We start from the raw sequence: 17224 nt of genomic DNA on the forward strand, positions 1-17224 counted from the left end.
GATCTCGTCGGCGCCGCGCCCGGCCTTGCGCAGGGTGATGGCCAAGTTCTTGGCGCGGTTGGCCTCCAGCAGCGTCACCTTGGTGGCCACTTTCTGCGCCGCCTTGCTCTTGGCACACACCAGGTCCAGCGCCGGGCCCTGCGCCTTGGTCTTGAACAGCTCCTCGAAGCGCTCCAGGTCCAGGTCCTGGGGGGACGAGGTGGGGGGGGGGTCACAGACCCACCTGGGGGGGTGCTGGTGCCCACCCAGCCGCTCGGGAGGGGCTCCCAGGGCTCACCTCCAGCACCCGCTCGTCGTCCAGCTCGCTGAATACGGTCCCGCTGATCTGGTTGGGCTTCAGCGCCGTCCAGTTGAACACCGGCAACCGGAATTTGGTCTTGATGGGCTTCTTGATCCGGATGGCTGCCAACAGGGGGTGGGGGGAGCTGGCTCAGCACCCCCTGGGGCAGGGGGAGGCGGGGGGACAGCTCCTGTGCCCACCCTGAGCCTTCTGAGTTCGGTGTCACCATCCCCTGGGCCATTCCTGAACAATCCTGACCCCCTGGTGCCTGCAACCCTTCCCTGTCCTCTGCCCCTCTCCCCACAATCCCTCCACCCTCCCTGTCCTCACCCTGATTCCTTCACCGTGCCTGTCCCCTGTCCCTTCCCCCTGGTCCCCAGGCCCTCCCTGTCCCCATCCCACAGTCCCCGTGTCACCCTCCCTTACCCGAGAGCCCAACGGTGAGGGCGATGGAGGGCGAAGCCCCAGGCAGCGGCGGGGCCGGGGGGCACTTCCCTGTGAAGGCACGAGAGGGTGAGACCCCCATTCTGGGGACACCCCCACCCTCTGGAGTAGCCCAGCACAAGGGACACCCCGCGTTGAGAGCCCCCTTCCCACCCCTGGGGACAGCCCAGCCCCGGGATGCCCCGTTTTTGGGGATGCCCCGGGGGGCTCCCCCTCCTCACCTGGGAGTGGGGGCGCGGGGGGCGGGAGCGGGGGCGGTGGAGGGGGTGGAGGGGGCGCGGCCTCCACGGGGGGCAGGACTGGGAGCCGCAGGGTGTCCTCTAGGGGCTCGGGCTCGGGCTGGGGGGGGGACTCTGCGCCGGGCACGGGGGGCGGCTCGGAGCCGTAGCGACGCCGGAAAGCCTCGTCCTTCTCCTTGATCATCCTGCGCAGCGTGTGCACCTGGTGGCTCGTGTGCTCGTAGGTCTCCTGGGGACAGCGAGCGTCAGGCCGGGGGGGTGGGACCCCTCCCTGCCCTCCACGGCCCCCCAAGGCCCCCTCACTCACTTTGACCACCTCCAGCTCCTTCTCCCGCTGCAGCAGCTGCTTCTCCAGCTCCGCCACCCGCATCATGTTCTCGTTCTCCAGGTCCAGCAACTTCTCTGTTAGCTGGGGGGGTGAACACGGCTGTGATACCCCCTCGGGGACCCCCCAGGTGTCACCACTGACCTCCCCCGGGACCCCAAGAGGTCCCTGCACACCCCCCCGTGCTCACATACATGGGACAAGTGTTCCTCCAGCTCCTCCACCTTCTCCAGGGCCACGTTCTTGGTCTCGGCGTCCTCCAGCAGCCCCCCCACGTCAAAAACGTTGTCCAGGTACGCCTGGATCTGCACCTGCAGCTTCTCGCTCTCCGTGTGCCTCGACTTCTGCGGGCACGGGGGCGGCATCAGGGGCTGGGGGGGCCCCATGGGGTGATCCCCCCCCCCCCCCTCGAGCCCTGTTTACCCCGTACCTGCAGGAACTCCTCCAGCCCCAGCTTGGTGAACTCGTACTGGAGGTGGACGCGGAAGTTCATGTCCTCCACCGAGTGCACCACGATGTTGATGAACTGCATACAGGCCACCTGCGGGCAGGGGGTCACCTGGGGTCACCGGGAGCCCTTCCCTGCCCCCTCCCAAAGACCCTCCCCCTCTCCCAGGACCGGGTGTCCCACCATGAAGTCGATGCTGCTGTCCTCGTTGCGGAAGTACTCCATGAGCCGCTCGAAGCGATGCTTCTCCTTGCACACCTGAGCAGGCAGCGCACACGGGGTTATCCTGGCTCGGTCCTGTCTCCCCCCCCACTGCCCCCATGCCAGCCTGGGCCTGCTGCTCCCACTCCCTTCCTACCTCCTTGAAGTTGTCGAAGGCCGCGAGGATGATCTCGTGGCCCCCCCTGACCAGGCACACGGCCGCCAGCAGCTCCAGCACCAGCGCCTTCATCCTGGGCACAGCGTCACCGTCACCCCCGGCCAGCACCGGCACCCCCGTCACGCCAGGACCCCCCCCTTACCTCGGGTTCTTGTTATTGAGGCTCAGGGCGATCTCATTGACAGCGTGGGGGTGGGACATGACCAGGTTGAAGCCGTACTGCGGGGACGGAGCAGGGACAGCGTCAGCCACGGTGACAGCGGTGACAGTGGCGACATCGGTGCCCCCGCCGTGCGGTCACAGTACCTGGTAGTTCATGATGGCCCGGAGGCACATGATGCAGAGGTGGACGTCGTCCTTCTGGCTCACCAGGCGCGAGTTCTTCAGCGCCCGGCGGCTGGGCAGGGTCCCGTAGCTGGGGGATGGGGGGACACGCGGTGAGCGGGACCCTCGCCCGCCGTGCCGCACCGCCAGCGCTCACCGAGGGACAGGGAGGGGACAGTGTGGGGACAGCAGGGCTTTAGGAGGGGCAGAGGCAGAGAGAAGCGGTCGGAGGGACAGAGGGACAGAGGCTGCAGACGCGGAGCCGCCGTGAGCACCGGGCCGGCCCCGGCACGCCGGTACTTACCCGGCGGGCGGGCGAGCGGCGAGGTGGGCACGGAGGAGAGAGAGAGAGAGCACAGCCAGAGAGGGGGCACCCAGCCCTGGAAGCAGAGACGGGGTGTGTTACCCCGGGGCACAGGGGCAGGGCAGAGCCAGAGCAGGGGCGGGCGGAGCACGGGCAGGGACGGGAGGCGCGAGGCAGCGCGGGACACGCGGCACACGCGGCACGTGCCACGGCACAGCCCGAGCTCCGGGCGCCACGGCAGGACAGCGCTCAGCATGGCACACCGGGACACGCCGTGCCACACCAGGACAAGGCACACCACACTGGCAGGCACCAGCAAGCGGCAGTGCCGTGGCCAACCAGAGCCCCTCCAGCAGGACGTACCCCCGCAGCAGGATGTGCCCCTCCGGCGGGACGTGCCCCCCTGGCGGATGTCCCCCCGGGTACGTACCGTAGGGCGGTCTGGCGGGCAGAGCGGGCCAGGCTGCTGGCGAAGGGGGCGGGCAGGGCGCTGGGGTGCTGCAGATCCTCGATGGACCTGCTCCAGGCGCGCAGCTTCTCCAGCGCGCCGTCCTCGCCGCCTTCCAGGCCCTCAAAATCCAACCTGGGGGCGGGACACGCGCGCGGCGGGAGGGCACAAGGCTTTGGCAAGGGGGCACGAGGCTTTGGCAGGGGGCACACAGAGGCAAGCGCTGAGGCAGGGGCTGGGAGGGCAGTGGGGCAGGGACAGGCACGAAGGTGGTTCTGGGACCCCCAGGGTGGGCAGGAGGGGACTGAGCATCCCGTGGCCCTCAGGACCCCATGGCAGGCAGGTCCCCACATTGGTGTCCCAGGGATGATAAGGGACCAACCAGTATCGGCCACCCAGAGCAGGGAGCTGCTACGGGGACCAGGCCCTCTCCCATTCCCCCCGGGACCCCCGACCCCACTCACATGACAGCGCACTGGGCGAAGGACAAGTAGTTCACCAGCACGTCCAGCCCCTTGTTCTCGTCGTTGAGGAACTCCCGCACCCACCTGTGGCACCAGGAACCCGTCAGGGCCCACAGGGGTCAGGGACCCCCCCCAGCACAACCCCCTCCACCACAGGGACCCCTGTCGAGGCACAGGGAGGGTGAGGGGGTGGTGGGGACACCCCAGGGCTGCGGTGGCCGTTGCAGCCTCGGTGCTATCGCCGGTGCCAGCACCGGTACGGGGTTATCTGCGGGGTGCAGGGTGGGGAGGGCTCAGCAAGGGCGGGAAACAGGGATGGGTGCTGGGGCTGCTGCACCCCCAACCTGGGATGATTCCCCCCACTGGGGGAGGACTTCGGGGTGCCCCGACCCCTGGGAGGATGTTGGGGTGCACATTTAGGTGCTGTGCCCAGGAGCAGGGAGGGGTGTGAGGGGGGTGCACGGAGTGGGGTGCGCGGGGTGGGGGCTTCCACCAGGAGCACTGGGGGGGTCCCCACGCCTGCCCACGGCCCCGCGTCAGGGAGCCGGGAGGGGGGAGCCGCAGCCGCCCCTTTCCTGCCGCCGCCAGCCCCCTCGCCCCAGCCCGTTTCCTGTCTCCGGCTGCTGCTATTTTGGGTCCGTGGGCAGGGACGAGCGGGGCCGGCGGCGGGGAAGAGCCCGGCACGTGCACGAGCCGCGCCGGGCACGCGGGCACGACCGGGAACCCGTCCCTGACGACCCCGACACCCCCGGGACCGCCCCGTCCCTCCCGCCCCCCCGCGCTGCCCCCGCGGGCATCCCGGTGAGGGTCGGGGTGTCCCCGGCTCGGGGACGGTGCCGAGCGAGCCCTCAGGTGCCAGGAGGAGCCAGCCGGGATCTGGCCGCGTCCAGGGCGTCATCGCCGGCCCATCCGCCCCGGCATCCGCCCCCGGGACCTGCCCGCGGGCCGGGGCAGGAACCGGCCCAGTTCCTGCAGCGCCTCCGGCTTCCCCTGCAGCTGTGCGGGGCTGGTGACGGGACCCCACAGGCCCCCCCGTGTCCTTGTTCCCCACTCTGAGACCCTGCACCCCACCCCGGGACCCCGCACCCCACCCCAGGACCCCACAGCCCCTCCCTAGGACCCCATACCCCACCCCAGGACCCCACACCTCTCCCTGGGACCCCCCACACTCACCCGATGTGGTTCGTCCTCAGGCTGATCTCCAGCTCACGCAGCACTTTGGTCGACTCCTGAACCCTCCTCCTGAACTTCTGGGGGCAGAGCAAGGCTGAGCTGTGCCCCCTCGGAGCCCCCCAGGCCCCTCCCAGGCCCCCCCAGGTCCCTCACCTTCCGAGTGACCCCGGGCTCCAGGAAGCTGCGCAGCTTCTGGATGTAGGCATGGGGGGGGCTCTTCACCTGGAACCGCTCCTGGAGGGGACAGAGGGGCGTTGGTGACACAGGGACAGCAGCACAGCCCCCCCAGACCCTCCCCAGGATGGCAGGGACCCCTCAGCCCCCACCTGGTCGCAGATGAGGTCCCACTTCTTCTCGTTGTCATACTGGCGCAGGAGCCGGGCTTTGTCCGGGGGCAGGTTCATGGAGCTCTGGGGGCAGAGCAGAGGTGTCACCCCGGGGACAAGGGGACATTGCCCCCCTCGGGAGCACCCAGACCCATGGCACAGCCTGGGTCCCCCCAGAAAGCACCCATAGCACAGCCAGGGTCCCCCTTAAGGGCACTCAGGCCCATGGCACAGCCAAAGTCACTGGCACCGGTGGGCACAGATGTGGCACGGGGACAGCAGTGCCAACCGGGCCAGGTGCCAGCTTGTGGGCAGCACCAAATCTCCCCATCCCCGACACGTCCTTCCTGTCTGCACCCACTTCCACACGGCAACCGCAGCCTCCGCTCCCAACCACAGCGAGGCCGGGCACTGGTGACAGCTCACCAGGACAGCAGGCACGAGAGCTGGCACTGGTGACAGCTCACCAGGACAGCGGGCACGAGAGCTGGCACTGGTGACAGCTCACCAGGACAGTGGGCACGAGATCTGGCATCAGTCCCCGTTCTCTGGGGCACTGGGCACAAGGCCAGGCACCGGTGCTGGCTCACCAGGACACCAGGAATCTCCATGGGGGACCCCCGGGAGGGGGATGTGGTGCAGGGGACACGAAGGGAGCGTCCCAGCGGGCACCGGGGATGCCGGATGGCTGTGGGATTGGGGCAGTGCCACCCCAGCAGGACACGCCATCCCAGCACATGATGCCGTCCCGGTGGGCGATGCCACCCCCGACAGTGATGTCACCCTGGTGACGCAGGTCCGGGCAGCCCCGTTATCGGGAGCCGGTCACTGCCACCGCTCCACCCGCCCCGTGGCAGCTAAAATTATCCCTCCCCTGCTCATCCCGATCCCACAGAGCCGCAGAAAACCGGGAAACAGAGACTGGGCGAGACAGAACACCGCTGGGCAGTGGTCCCGCGGGCCCACGGGGACATCACCGCCAGCACGGGGCCCCCCCAAAAAAGCACCGTTCCCTCCCCACAGGACTGCCCTTATCCCCCCCGGGCCACCGGCAAAATCCCGGGGCCCTCTCGGAGACGGAGGCGGAAGGGACACACAGAGACCCCGGGTGGGGTCGGGGAGCACCGGGGGGGCACCGGGGGGCTTTGAAGCGCAGCCGCCCGCCCCGGCGTTCCCGCCGCTCGGTTTCCTGCCTTTGTGGTGGGAGCGCGGCCGCTCCCGGCCGGGCACTTCCTCCGCCGCCGCCCCCACCGGGACCCCCCACGGCTGTCCCGGGGGCTGAATCCCCCCGGGAACGGCGGTACCGGGGCTGGAGCGCATCCCGGGGCTGGGGGGCACCGGGGCGGATCCTCCCGTCCGGGGGCCGCCGGAGCTCCATCACATGATGGAATATTTTCCACCCCCGGCAGCAGCCGGGACGGCACCGGGCGCCGCCGACGGGAGCGGGGGACATTTTGGGACCTGAGGGGGGGCTGGTCCAACAACCCTCCAAACTGATTCCCCCCCGGCATCGGTGTCGCCCGGCAGGACGTGTCCCCCCCGCCACCGGCCCCGCGAGGACCGGCGGTCGCATCCGCCCCGCGTGGGATGCGGGACGGGCAGCGGCGCCGCGGGCGGGAGCCGCTCGGTCACCGGCGGGACGCGCCCACGCCGGGGGTGTCGGTGCCCCCCGTACCCCTCCGATGCCCTCCGGTTTCGGCTTCCAGAGCCCCGTGGGACCACACTCGGCATTTCCTGCCTGGCCGCGGCTTCCGCTGGCGGCGGCCCCCGCCGGGACGGCGGGGCCGGGCGGTGGGAACCGGGGGGCACCGGTGTCACCGGTCACGGTGTGTGTCCCCCCCTAAACAAAGCGGAGACGCGGAGGGGCCACCGGGACAGCCCGTGCAGAGAGCCCGGCGCCGGTGCGTTACCCCCCCCGCAGTGTTGAGGGTCCCGGTGGCACCGGGGGCTCGGGGTGGGGACGGGGCACAGCCGAGCCACGTCCCGGGGACGCGGTGGCACCGGTGGGTCGGGTCGGTGACCGCGGCGGGGTGGTCACCGCCCCGGTCGTGACAGCGGACCGGGGACCGCGCGGGGGACCCGCGCCCACCGGGAACCCCCGCACCCACCGGGAAACCCCACACCCCCTGGGAACCGGCACCCAAGGGGGAACCCCAGCCCTGGGGACCCCCGCAACCACGAGGACACCCCGCCCGCAGCCCCGCGCGCCGCCCCGACGGGACTTTCCCGGTTCACAAATTCCCCGGGCCTCAGGGGGCCCGCCGGTGGCACCGGGAGTGGCGTCACCCCCCGGGGCTGTCCCGGGCGGGGTTTTCCCCGCGGTCCCGCGGCCACTGCCCATCCCCGCGGGCACCGGCGCTCCCCGCCTGTTCCCTGTGGCTCCGGGCGCTGGTGGCGTCCCGCCGGTGCCCGGTGCCTTCCCGGTGGCCCGAGTGGGAGCATCGGGAGGGGTCCCGGGAAGGTCGGATCGAGGGGGCGCAGCGGGACCCGGAGGAGGCGCAGGGACGGAGTACGGGGGAAGCGCACCGCAAGGGTGCACCGGGAACCGGAGGAGCCCACCGATAACCGCGAGGGGGAACGGCGGGGGTCGGCCTCTTACCAGCACCAGCGCGAAGCGCTCCTCCAGCTCGCAGGGCTCTGGCATCGGCATCTTTCCCGGGGCGAACAGCCCAGGTCCCCCCGGGTGGGCTGCCGCCGTTCCGGGGCCCCGGGGCAGCGCCTCCCCGTCCGCGCTCTCCACGTTCCCCATCCCCGGCCCAGGCACCGGGGGGCGGCGGGGGAGGCTCAGCCCGTCGTGTCCGGCGCTGCCGCCGCCACCGCCTCCCGGTCCCGCCCCCCCCGCCCCTCCCGGTCCCGCCCGGTCCCTCCCGGTCCCGCCCGGTCCCGGTCCCGCCCCCGCCGCTGTCCGTCCCGGCGGCACCGCCAGAGGGCGCCTCCGGGCTCGGCCGCGCCACCGCGGGGGGGGGGGGGCGAGCGAAGGCCCCTGCAGCGAACGGGGCCCTCCCATTGGCCAGGCCCGCGCCCGCGGCAGCCAATCAGCACCGTGCTCGCGCACCGAGGCCCAACGGCGGCGCTCGGGCGCGGCCCGGGCGGTAACGGCGGCGCGCGGCGGGCCCCGCCCCCAGCGCCAGCGTAAGCCAATGGACCGAGGCGAAGGGTGGGACCAGCCGGAGGCTCAGCCAATGGGCGGCGGGGGGCGGGGCGCGGCGCTCGAGGCCTGGCACGGGCGGCGGACGCGGCGCAGGTGCGGGCGGGGGGCGCGGGCCGGGGGGGCCCGGATCGGGCCAGGGGGGCCAGAGAGGGGTCTGGGGGACCCCGAGGGGACTACGGAGCCAGGGGATCCCCCTAAAGCCCCCCTCTCAGGGCTATCCGGGGGTCCCGCCCCCCCCCCCGCCAGGCCCCGCGGTGGGGGGGGGGGGGGGTGGCACGCGCGGATCGGGCCCCGGGGGTGTCTCCGCCCGGTTTTACCGAGGGGGATTGGGAGGCATCGGGGCTGGGGGAGCGGGGGGAGGAGGGGAAGCGCCGGGGCTGGCTGCAGGAAGCCGTGGGTAAAGGTCGCTCGGGCCCGAGCGGGGGCGGTACCGGCGAAAGCGAAAGCGGCGCTGGGGCCGGGGGGGGCTCCGAGGGGAACCGGGGAAGGGGGGCCGGGATCTGGCCTCGAGTCCTCCTGCCACCCCGGGACCGGCACCCGGAGGGCCCTGCCTGATGGAACGAGCTGTCCCCGGCGGCCCCGGCCCCGGGGGGGGCTGTCACACCCCTGTCACACCTCCCCAGCCACCACAGCCCGGCGGGGACTGTCACCATGGCTGCACCTTCACCCCTGCCCCACTGCAGGGGGTGACCCGGGGGGTCCCCATGGCCTGGTGGCACCAGCCCCGTGGTGGCACCAGCCCCGTGGTGGCACCAGCCCGGTGTCACTGTCCCCGTGCCGGGGTGTAACCCCAGCACCTCTAGGCTGTGCCAGTGTGGCAGGATGAGACCCTCCCCACCTCCCCCAGATCCTCCCCTGTGCCGATGGGGGGGCTGGCTGGAACCCCCTCGTCCCACACCCCACCGAGCCCTTTTGGGTCCCGCGTGTCCCTCGGGGACAGGTGGCTCGTGCCACTGGCCGGGCAGGTCGGGCTCCCGCGGGTGCCAGAGGGGACAGAGCCGGCCGAGCCGGCCGGACGAGGAGGAGGAGGAGGAGGAGGAGGAGGAGGAGGAGTGGGAGGAAGAGGCCCTGCCGGGAGCCTCCTGCTGCCAGAGCCACCTCCGGGGACGTCATTACGGGCACTAATAGTCACCTGGCACAGCGACATTTCCAGCTGCCGGCAGCGCTCCCGCGGCACCGGGGCCTCCCCGGGGGCTCCCCTGGGCCTCGCAGAAACCCCCCCCGGAGAGTCCCCGGGGGCCGGCCCGGCCTTGCAACAGCCCCGCAACACCCGGAGGGTCCCCGGGGGCCTCGCAACAGCCGGCAGCGCTTGCACCAGCTGGGCCGGGGAGGCTCCACAGCCCGGGCAGATCCCAGCGCCTGCCGCTTGCTCTGCCGCTCCTGGGCTCCCACCCGGCTCCTGGGGGGACTGTGGGAGTGCTCTGGGCACCCCTGACCCCCCCTGTCCCCTCCCAGCTTGCACCCTGCGGAGCGGCCCTGGGCCCACCCCAGCCCGGCACCATGAACGTCTTCGATCGGAGCATCAACTTCGACGCCCTCTTCAAGTTCTCCCACATGTGAGTGTGACACCCCCTGGTAGGGTGGGGGGCTCGAGGGGAGGCTATACCACCCCTTCTGGCCCCCTCCTCACACCCCTTCCCCTCGCCCACAGCTCAGCCTCCACTCAGGAGCACCTGAAGAGGGTCTATGGCAGCTTCGCCCTCTGCATGTTCGTGGCGGCCGCGGGCGCCTACGTCAACATGGTGACCCACCTGTTCCAGGTGAGGGGCCTTGGGGGGCACCCTCAGCCCTGCACCCCCCGGGTGGGGCAATGCCCAGCCCTCACATGTCTCTCCCCCCCTCCCAGTTTGGGTTCCTGACCGGCCTGGGCGCGCTGGGACTGATGGTTTGGCTCACAGCCACCCCGCACAGCCGCGAGACCGAGCAGAAGAGGCTGGGGATGCTGGTTGCCTTCGCCTTCCTCACGGGTAGGTGGGCGCTGGGGACCCCCTCCTCGCATCCTGCGGGACCCCAGCCCCCAAAATACCCTCAGTGACACCCAGCTCTGTCCTTTCAGGCACCAACCTGGGGCCCCTCCTGCAAATGTGCATCTCTATCAACCCCAGGTAGGAGCGTGTGTGTCCCCATCACCCCCCGGGCGCTGTTCCCACCCCAAGCTGTCTCTTTGACCCCTTTGACCCCCCTCTCCTCCCCCCCAGCATCATCCCCACCGCCTTCCTGGGCACTGCCACCATCTTCGCCTGCTTCTCGCTGAGCGCCCTGTACGCCCGGCGCCGCAGCTACCTCTACCTGGGAGGTGAGAGAGGCTCTGGGGGGCACTCTCAGGGGTGCTGGGGGCTCCCCTGCGTGGGCAGGGGCCAGGCCTCACTCCCTGCCCTCTCTCCCTGCAGGTTTCCTGCTCTCCGGGCTCTCCCTGCTCCTCCTCTCCTCCCTGGTTAACGCCTTCGTGAGATCCACCTGGGTCTTCACGGTGAGTCCCCAACCACCTGCTGGGACCACACTGAGGACGGACAGACAGACAGACAGGCAGGTGACCCCAGCAGGGGACTGCCCTCACCTCATGTCCCCTCTCCTCCCCACAGGCCAACCTGTACGTGGCTCTGATGATCATGTGCGGCTTCGTGCTCTTCGACACGCAGCTCATCATCGAGAAGGCGGAGAGCGGGGACAAGGATTACATCTGGTGGGTGCTGGGGACACGAGGGTGGGGGACACAGGGCACAACGTGGCCCCCCCTTGAGCATCCCTTTCTCCCTCCCTCCCTCCCTCCCACAGGCACTGCGTGGATCTCTTCCTCGACTTCGTCAACATCTTCCGGGAGCTCCTGATGATCCTGGGCATGTCCGAGGTGGGTGAGGGGCCCTGGGCAGGGTGGGGGGACGGAGCTGCCCTGCGGGGTTGGGGACAGGGGGACAGAGCCAGCAGTGACCGTGGCTGCCTCTCCTCTTGCAGAACAAGAAGAAGGAGAAGAAGTGAAGCGGCTCCGGGCCGAGGCGGAGCCGTCCCCGTGTCCCCATGTCCCCTCCTGTCCCTCCCTGTCATTAAAGGGGCTGCGCTTTGCTGCTGAGGAAGCAGCCGGAAGCTTTCGCACCTCGTGGGTTTTTCTCTCGTTCGGCTTTTCTTTTTTTTTTTTTTTTTTTTTTTTTGGATTAAAAAATGGCCAATTTGTGGGTCCTGCTGGAGTTTGGCTCCCCCACAGCCCCCCCCCCCGGCCCGTGGCCCTCAGGGGGGTCACCCTCGTGTCCCCTTTCCGTGGAGGTTTGTCCCCCGGCCCCGCTGGCTCCCAGAACGTTGTCCCGCCCCGAGAAGCCGTGAGCCCCCCAAAACCAGCCGTGGGGGGGTTGGTGGGACCCCCCTCAGCCAAACTCAGCGGCGGAGCCTCCCCCTTTAGCACCAGTGCCAAGAAGTGAACCCGTGCTGGGAGGGGCCACGGGGACGTCGCGATTCCCAGCGCTCCCAAGTCCCGCCGTCTCCGCTCTTTGTACACCGGGATGATTCAATAAACCGCTCAGACTCCAAAGTCTCGGCCCCCTCCCTCCATCTCCCGTGTCCGTCTGTCCCTCCCTCCGTCCCCACGCAGGGACACAGCGGCTGCACCGTCACGTATATAAATAACCCGAGGGGAGGGGGCAGCTTTATTGAGTTAAAAACCCATCGGTGGGGGCTGTACAGGGCCATAGCACCATCGGAGAGAGCCAGGAGAAAGGGGGGGGGGGCTGGGGAAAGCGGGACCCCCCAGTCCAGGCATCACCCCCAGAGCGGGAGCGGGAGCAGCAGGGAGGGGGTGGAAGACGCGGGAGCGCGGCCGGGGGGGGCTCAGCCCTGGCTGCCGCAGGAGGAGAGGCTGTCGTAGAGCGAGTCGCTGAGGGACTCAGAGTGTTCCAGCCCGGGGGGGCCGTGCCCCCCGTCCCGGGACCGGGCCTCTGTGCTGCCCTCGTCCCCCACGTCTGAGGCGCTGGGGGTCCGGCTGCTGCTGGCGCTCAGGGCGGGGGGCAGCGGCGGGGGGGCCTCGGGGGACGCCCCTCGATGCCTGGTTGGGCTGCACACGGGCGCCTGGGGAGGGACAGGGTGGGCAGGGGGGGCTGCCCGTGCCCCCCACTCCCCACCAGTGCTCACCACACCCACAGCCATCTCCTTATTGTGGGAGGAAACCTCCATCCCCCCAAAATGTTACAGGGCCTTGTCACCCCCAATGAGATGTGAGGACATGGCAAAGGACCCCAGAGCTCCAATGAGTCCCCCCTGTCCACTCCCCGTGGCCCCTCGTGGTTTCTCCGTCCCCACAGTGAGGGTAGGAAGGTCTGGGGTCCCCATGCCCGGGTTTCAGAGACCTGCTCCAGAGTTTTAGGGTCCCCACAGCAGTGTTTTAGGGTCCCCATGCCAGGGTTTCAGGGGTCCCACAGCCCCCTGTACCTGCACGGGCCGGTGCAGCCCCTCCAGCCCCCCAGAGGGGCACAGGAAGGGGTCGGCAGCACCGCAGGCTTTGGCGTTGGGGAAGGTCCAGTTCTTGCTCTGCTGGACACGCCGCGGCTTCCCGGTGTCATCCCCGGTGTCTGCGGGACGAGGAGGGTCAGCGCTGGCACCCCCCATGGTGGGGGGTCCAAGCGTGGGGCACACACCTGGCCCGAGGGGACACCCACCTTGGGGCGCGGCGCGGTGCCCGTGCGGGCCGGGGGGGGCCGGGGGGCGGCCCCCGGGGGCGCTCCGGTGTTTGGGGGGCACCAGCAGCTCCTCTGCGCTGGGCACCTCCCGCTCCAGCGTCCGGGCCTTGCGCGGCACTTTGGTGGCGGCGGCGGGCACGGCTCCGGGCAGCGCCTCGGGGCGGCCCCGCGGTTTGGGGGTGCTCTTGGCTGGGACCCCCCCGTAGTCGGGGGGCGGGAAGGTCCCGATCCCGCTGTCCAGCGTCCTCGTCAGCGACCCACAGGCTGTGGTACCAGGGGAGTGGTCAGTGCCGGGCTAGGGGGGCCCACCCTGGTGCCCCCTCCCCACCATAACCCCCCTGTCACCCCCTCACCGGCGAAGTGCTGCGATGTCCCCGACTCGGACAAGCTCTCGTCCGAGGGCAGCTCGTCCCGGAGCCCCACGTCCGGCACCTGCAGGGGCACGGAGGGTGAGGGGTCAGGGGTCCCCCCCAGAGAGGGGCCTGGGGGCTGGGGGGAGATCCTCACCTTGTCCGGGGGCTCCCTCAGGTGCCCCACGATGCCGTTGCGGGGCGGGCGGCACAGCCGGGGGTCTTTGGCGTCGGGGGGGACCCTCCGGAGGTCACAGAGCTCCCGCTTGTGCTCCAGGCGGGTCTCGTAGGGAACGTCCTTCCCGTCCACCCTGTGGGGGAACAACCCATCAGGACAGGCCACGCTCACCCCCACCCCCAGGGGACCAGGGGGGCGCTCACCTGTCCAGCAGCTGCTGCATGAAGGTCTCGGCCGTCACCTCCTGGTACATGACGGGGAGGGGGCCGGGGCCGCGGGGGGGCCCGCGGGGTCTGCCCTTCTCCAGCGCCAGCCCCTGCAGGAAGGCGTGTTCCTCCCGCAGCGCCTTCCGCAGGTCCTCCGCCTTCTCCATCAGCTTCGAGATGTTGAGGCTCTCGGCCTCCAGCTTGCGGGCGGCCAACTTGACCTCCCTGCGCAGCGGGGCGGGGGTCCCGGCCCACTCGCGCCCGCGCCCGCCGTCCCCACGCCGGCTGAGCGCGGGCAGTTTGCTGCGCCGCAGCCCGAACCAGCTCGCCAGCCCGGCCTTGCCCTTGGCCTCGGCGCCCGGCGCCCGCTCCTGCCCCTGCAGCCGCAGCACGTTCTCCTCGATGCCCTTCATCACCTTCTCCTCGATGGCCGAGTGCCCCGCGGCGCCCGGGGCCGGTCCCGTGGGCTCGGGGGCCGCGGGGGGTTTGTGGGGGCCCCCGCCCGCCTTGGCGCCCGAAGGCTCCTCGCCCCGCGGCGCCCCGGCTTTGCCGGCGCCCGCCTTGGTGGGCAGCTTGGTGGGGCTGCCGTGGGGGCTGCGGGAGGACTTGGCGGGGGGCGCCGGGGGGGCCCGCGGGGGGGTCCTGCCTGTGGCCACGCGCCCCTTGCCCCCCGCCTTGCCGGGGTCGCCCATGGAGCCGGAGGAGTAGCAGCGGGCCAGGGGCTCAGTGCCGTGCGCCGGCTCGGGGTGCTTGAGGCTGCCCCCCATGCCCGCCCGGGGTGGGGGGCGCGGCTCGGCCCCGTGGCCCCGCTCAGGCCGCCCCGGGCCGGGGGGTTCTCGGCCCTCAGCCCCCCGCAGCTTGCCCAGGGCCGCCAGGCGCTCCTTGAAGGGCAGGTAGCCCGGCTCGGGGGGCTTCTTGCCGGGGCGGCGGGAGGGGGCCGAGCCCCCCGTGCCGCGGCGGGAGCTGGGGGGGGAGGCGGCCGCCCGCTCGGCACCGGTCGGGGGTCCCGGGGGCCCGGGGAGCTGCTCGGCCTCCTCGAAGGTGCGGGGTAGGGGGAAGGACGGGGGCTCGGGGGAGCCAGGCTCCGGGGGGGCGTCGGGGGAGGCGCGGCGGCTGAGCCCCGGCGAGGCCTCGGGGTGGGCACCGCGACACGGGATCTTGGAGGAGTGGGCGACCTGGGGGCTGAGGCGCAGCCCCCCGGGTGGGGGGGGCAGCTTGAGCGCCTTGGCGGGGGAGGGAAGGGCGTTGGGGACCCCCCCGGGCGAGAGCGGGGTGAAGGCCCCCTCGGGGGTCTCCTCGCCCGGGGCGCAGAGCCCCAGGAACGCGGGGTGGTCCCCGTGCCGCTGCCGGGGGGGTCCCCCGGGGGCTTCGCCGTTGCGCCGGCAGCAGCCGCCCCCCTCGCCCCGCAGCAGCCGCTCGGCCAAGGCGCTGAGCAGAGCCCCCCGTGGCGGCCCCCCTTCCTCCGGAGAGGAGCAGGGGCTGCCCTCAGCCCCCCGCCACCCCCCCGCAGCCCCCGGCCCCCGCAGCGGGCAGGGGGGCCAGCCCGGGGCTGCGCAGGGCTCGGGGGAGCCGGGGGAGGCCGGGGGGGGCCCCAGCAGCGGGTCCGTCTCCTCCAGCTTGCGCAGCACCTCCAGGATTTGGGCTTTTTTCTTGAAGAAGGGGGACAGGGCGTCCAAGGGGGGGGCGCCGGGGCTGAGCCCGGGGCTGCCCGACGGCACCGGCGGCAGCACCTGCGGGGGCCGGGCACCGTCACCCCCCGGGCACCAGGCAATGACCCCCCCGGCACCAGGGGACACCCTGGGAACACTGGCAGAATGGTGATGCCATGGGTACATGGGTGGGGACACCAAGGATCCAGGGAGGGGGATGGAGAGGATGCCGTGGGCCTCGGAAGTGGGGGGGGTCCCACAGGCTTAGGGACATCACATGCTGGGAAGAGGGAATGGGGAGGGGGCTCCACAGCCTGGAGAGGGGGACAGGGGGACTGGGGGGGTTGCAGACACAGATACCCACCTCGGGCAGGGGCACGCAGAGACTGGGGGGCAGTGGTGGGGGTGGCTGCTCTGCAGAGCACGGCTGGGGCATGACCGGGGTGTCCGGGGGCACCAGCACCGGGTGCAGCGGCAGCTGGAGAGGAGGGAGACGGCGGGTTAAGCTCTTGGGGGGCTCTGCCCTGTGGGCCCCCCAGCTCCAACGAGGCTCTGGGCACACCTGGGGCAGGGACCCGGTGGAGAGCTGCAGCTTCTGCTGGAACAGGTCGCTCAGCGCCTGGTTCTGCCGCTCCAGCTCGAACACCCGTTTCTTCAGCTTGATGCACTCCTCACGCAGGTCCTGGCCAGGGAGGGGTGGTGAAGGGTTAGAAAAGACCTCTCAGACTCTCTACATCCTCCCCAGACCCCCAACATTCCCCTCAGACCCACAACACCCTCCCCGGCCCTCCTGACACCCACCTTTTGGTTGAGCAGTGCCTGCACCACGTGGTTGGCAACCTGGGGAGCAGAGAGGGGTTTGGGTGGGGTGGGAGGGCACACACAGCCCCGTGCCCTGGCACAGACGTGTGCACACGTGTCCAACGTGTTTGTGTGTGTGTGTGTGTCCCTGTACCTCATCCAGGCAGCGCTCGTACGTCTCCCTCTGGTTCTCGTTGGCCTGGGCCAGGGCCGAGTTCTCCGCCTGGGACAGAGCAGGGACAGCTCAGGGGATGCAGTGGAGGGGCTCAGGCACCTGGACCCCCCCCCATCATGGCACCAAGGGGACCCCTATTCTTTCTGGTGGGACCCCGGGCAACTCATGAAGGGGCAGAGCTGACCCTGGAGCGGTGGCACATGAGGGCCATGGAAAGTGCTGCCCATCACCACGGTGTCCAGGCTACGGGCTCCATGGCAGGCTCTTGGCACCAGCTGCATGGTGGCCATGGTTTCATGGTGGCCGTGGCTGCCTGCTGGCACCAGCCATGGCGGCCTGGTGGTCCCATGCCCCGGTGGTCCCATCCCTGTGTACCTCCAGCTCCCGCAGCCGCTGCAGCAGCTCATGGCTGGTGCCCGTCTCGCCCAGGGCCGCGGGGCTCCCGGTTCCCGGCGCCTCAGCCACGCTCTCCGACATCGCTGCTGCAGGGGACACGTGTCAGGAGGGTCCCTGCTGGCCCTGGTCAGTGTGCCCCGGCCCGTGGCACCCCCAGGCCCTCCACAGCTCAGCCCCCCCTTACCTGGCTCGGGACGTTCCCAGCCCCGTCCCTCCGTGGTGTCACCTGCCGGGAGAAGGGGGTTGAGGGAGGGGACGAGGCCTCAGGAGACCCCCAGGGCCGAGTCCTGACCCCACCGGCACTGGGAGCCACAGGGAGCCCTCCTGCCACCCAGTCCCTTCCTGGGGGTGCGAGGGCCCTGGGCCGGCACCGGAATGTACAGCACCCCCGGGACCGGGACCAGGATCGGGATCAGCCCCGGGGCACCGGGATGCGCAGTGCCCCCGAGACCGGCTCCGGCCCCGCCACCGGGGCACAGGGATGCGCAGCACCACGGGCACCG

General features: G+C 71.3%; 3 protein-coding genes across 7 annotated transcripts in view; 1 reads left to right on the forward strand and 2 right to left on the reverse strand.

The window, feature by feature from the left end:
- Positions 1-7976, reverse strand: part of FMNL3 (formin like 3) — a 12384-nt gene extending 4408 nt beyond the window's left edge. For 2 of the 5 annotated variants that reach the window (XM_027907860.1, XM_027907858.1), the window contains exons 1-17: positions 7754-7975; positions 5155-5238; positions 4982-5062; positions 4829-4905; positions 3656-3739; positions 3174-3326; positions 2422-2530; positions 2258-2334; positions 2095-2188; positions 1920-1994; positions 1719-1829; positions 1483-1632; positions 1271-1372; positions 946-1192; positions 707-775; positions 278-402; positions 4-186 (exon numbers count right to left, since the gene is read on the reverse strand). In XM_027907860.1, the coding sequence (XP_027763661.1) occupies positions 4-186; positions 278-402; positions 707-775; positions 946-1192; positions 1271-1372; positions 1483-1632; positions 1719-1829; positions 1920-1994; positions 2095-2188; positions 2258-2334; positions 2422-2530; positions 3174-3326; positions 3656-3739; positions 4829-4905; positions 4982-5062; positions 5155-5238; positions 7754-7903 (1971 nt within the window). In that variant the 5' untranslated portion in view covers positions 7904-7975. Of the gene's footprint in view, positions 1-3; positions 187-277; positions 403-706; positions 776-945; positions 1193-1270; positions 1373-1482; positions 1633-1718; positions 1830-1919; positions 1995-2094; positions 2189-2257; positions 2335-2421; positions 2531-3173; positions 3327-3655; positions 3740-4828; positions 4906-4981; positions 5063-5154; positions 5239-7753 lie in introns of all 5 variants that reach the window. The other 3 variants (XM_027907859.1, XM_027907862.1, XM_027907861.1) reach the window with 3 other exon arrangements.
- Positions 7977-8348: 372 nt separating this feature from the next.
- Positions 8349-11825, forward strand: TMBIM6 (transmembrane BAX inhibitor motif containing 6). Its single transcript, XM_027907871.1, has 10 exons — positions 8349-8398; positions 9761-9861; positions 9957-10065; positions 10152-10272; positions 10362-10410; positions 10504-10601; positions 10696-10775; positions 10888-10988; positions 11081-11153; positions 11258-11825. Exons 2-10 carry the CDS (start codon positions 9806-9808, stop codon positions 11279-11281), a joined length of 711 nt encoding a protein of 236 aa, XP_027763672.1. The 5' UTR covers positions 8349-8398; positions 9761-9805; the 3' UTR covers positions 11282-11825.
- Positions 11826-11936: 111 nt separating this feature from the next.
- Positions 11937-16983, reverse strand: NCKAP5L (NCK associated protein 5 like). The gene is made up of 13 exons (XM_027907855.1): positions 16906-16983; positions 16701-16807; positions 16305-16373; positions 16151-16189; positions 15912-16031; positions 15714-15827; positions 15244-15430; positions 13698-15156; positions 13474-13627; positions 13320-13398; positions 12946-13230; positions 12719-12858; positions 11937-12358 (listed from the first exon to the last, which is right to left on the reverse strand). Exons 2-13 carry the CDS (start codon positions 16800-16802, stop codon positions 12122-12124), a joined length of 2985 nt encoding a protein of 994 aa, XP_027763656.1. The 5' UTR covers positions 16803-16807; positions 16906-16983; the 3' UTR covers positions 11937-12121.
- Between the last annotated feature and the right edge of the window lie 241 nt (positions 16984-17224).

Source organism: Empidonax traillii, unplaced genomic scaffold (genome assembly GCF_003031625.1).
Source record: "Empidonax traillii isolate 1590-97213 ecotype Southwest subspecies unplaced genomic scaffold, ASM303162v1 scaffold1555:size184083, whole genome shotgun sequence".
Classification (NCBI taxonomy): domain Eukaryota; kingdom Metazoa; phylum Chordata; class Aves; order Passeriformes; family Tyrannidae; genus Empidonax; species Empidonax traillii.

Bases quoted from the DNA above. Each gene is read 5' to 3' on its own strand.
- NCKAP5L (XM_027907855.1), bottom strand. From the start codon at position 16,802: ATGTCGGAGAGCGTGGCTGAGGCGCCGGGAACCGGGAGCCCCGCGGCC. The intron at 13,628-13,697 runs GTGAGCGCCCCC...GTTCCCCCACAG, and splicing joins ATGCAGCAGCTGCTGGACAG to GGTGGACGGGAAGGACGTTC. The intron at 13,231-13,319 runs GTGAGGGGGTGA...CTGGTACCACAG, and splicing joins GACATCGCAGCACTTCGCCG to CCTGTGGGTCGCTGACGAGG.
- TMBIM6 (XM_027907871.1), top strand. From the start codon at position 9,806: ATGAACGTCTTCGATCGGAGCATCAACTTCGACGCCCTCTTCAAGTTC. The intron at 10,273-10,361 runs GTAGGTGGGCGC...CTGTCCTTTCAG, and splicing joins TGCCTTCGCCTTCCTCACGG to GCACCAACCTGGGGCCCCTC. The intron at 10,411-10,503 runs GTAGGAGCGTGT...CCTCCCCCCCAG, and splicing joins TGCATCTCTATCAACCCCAG to CATCATCCCCACCGCCTTCC.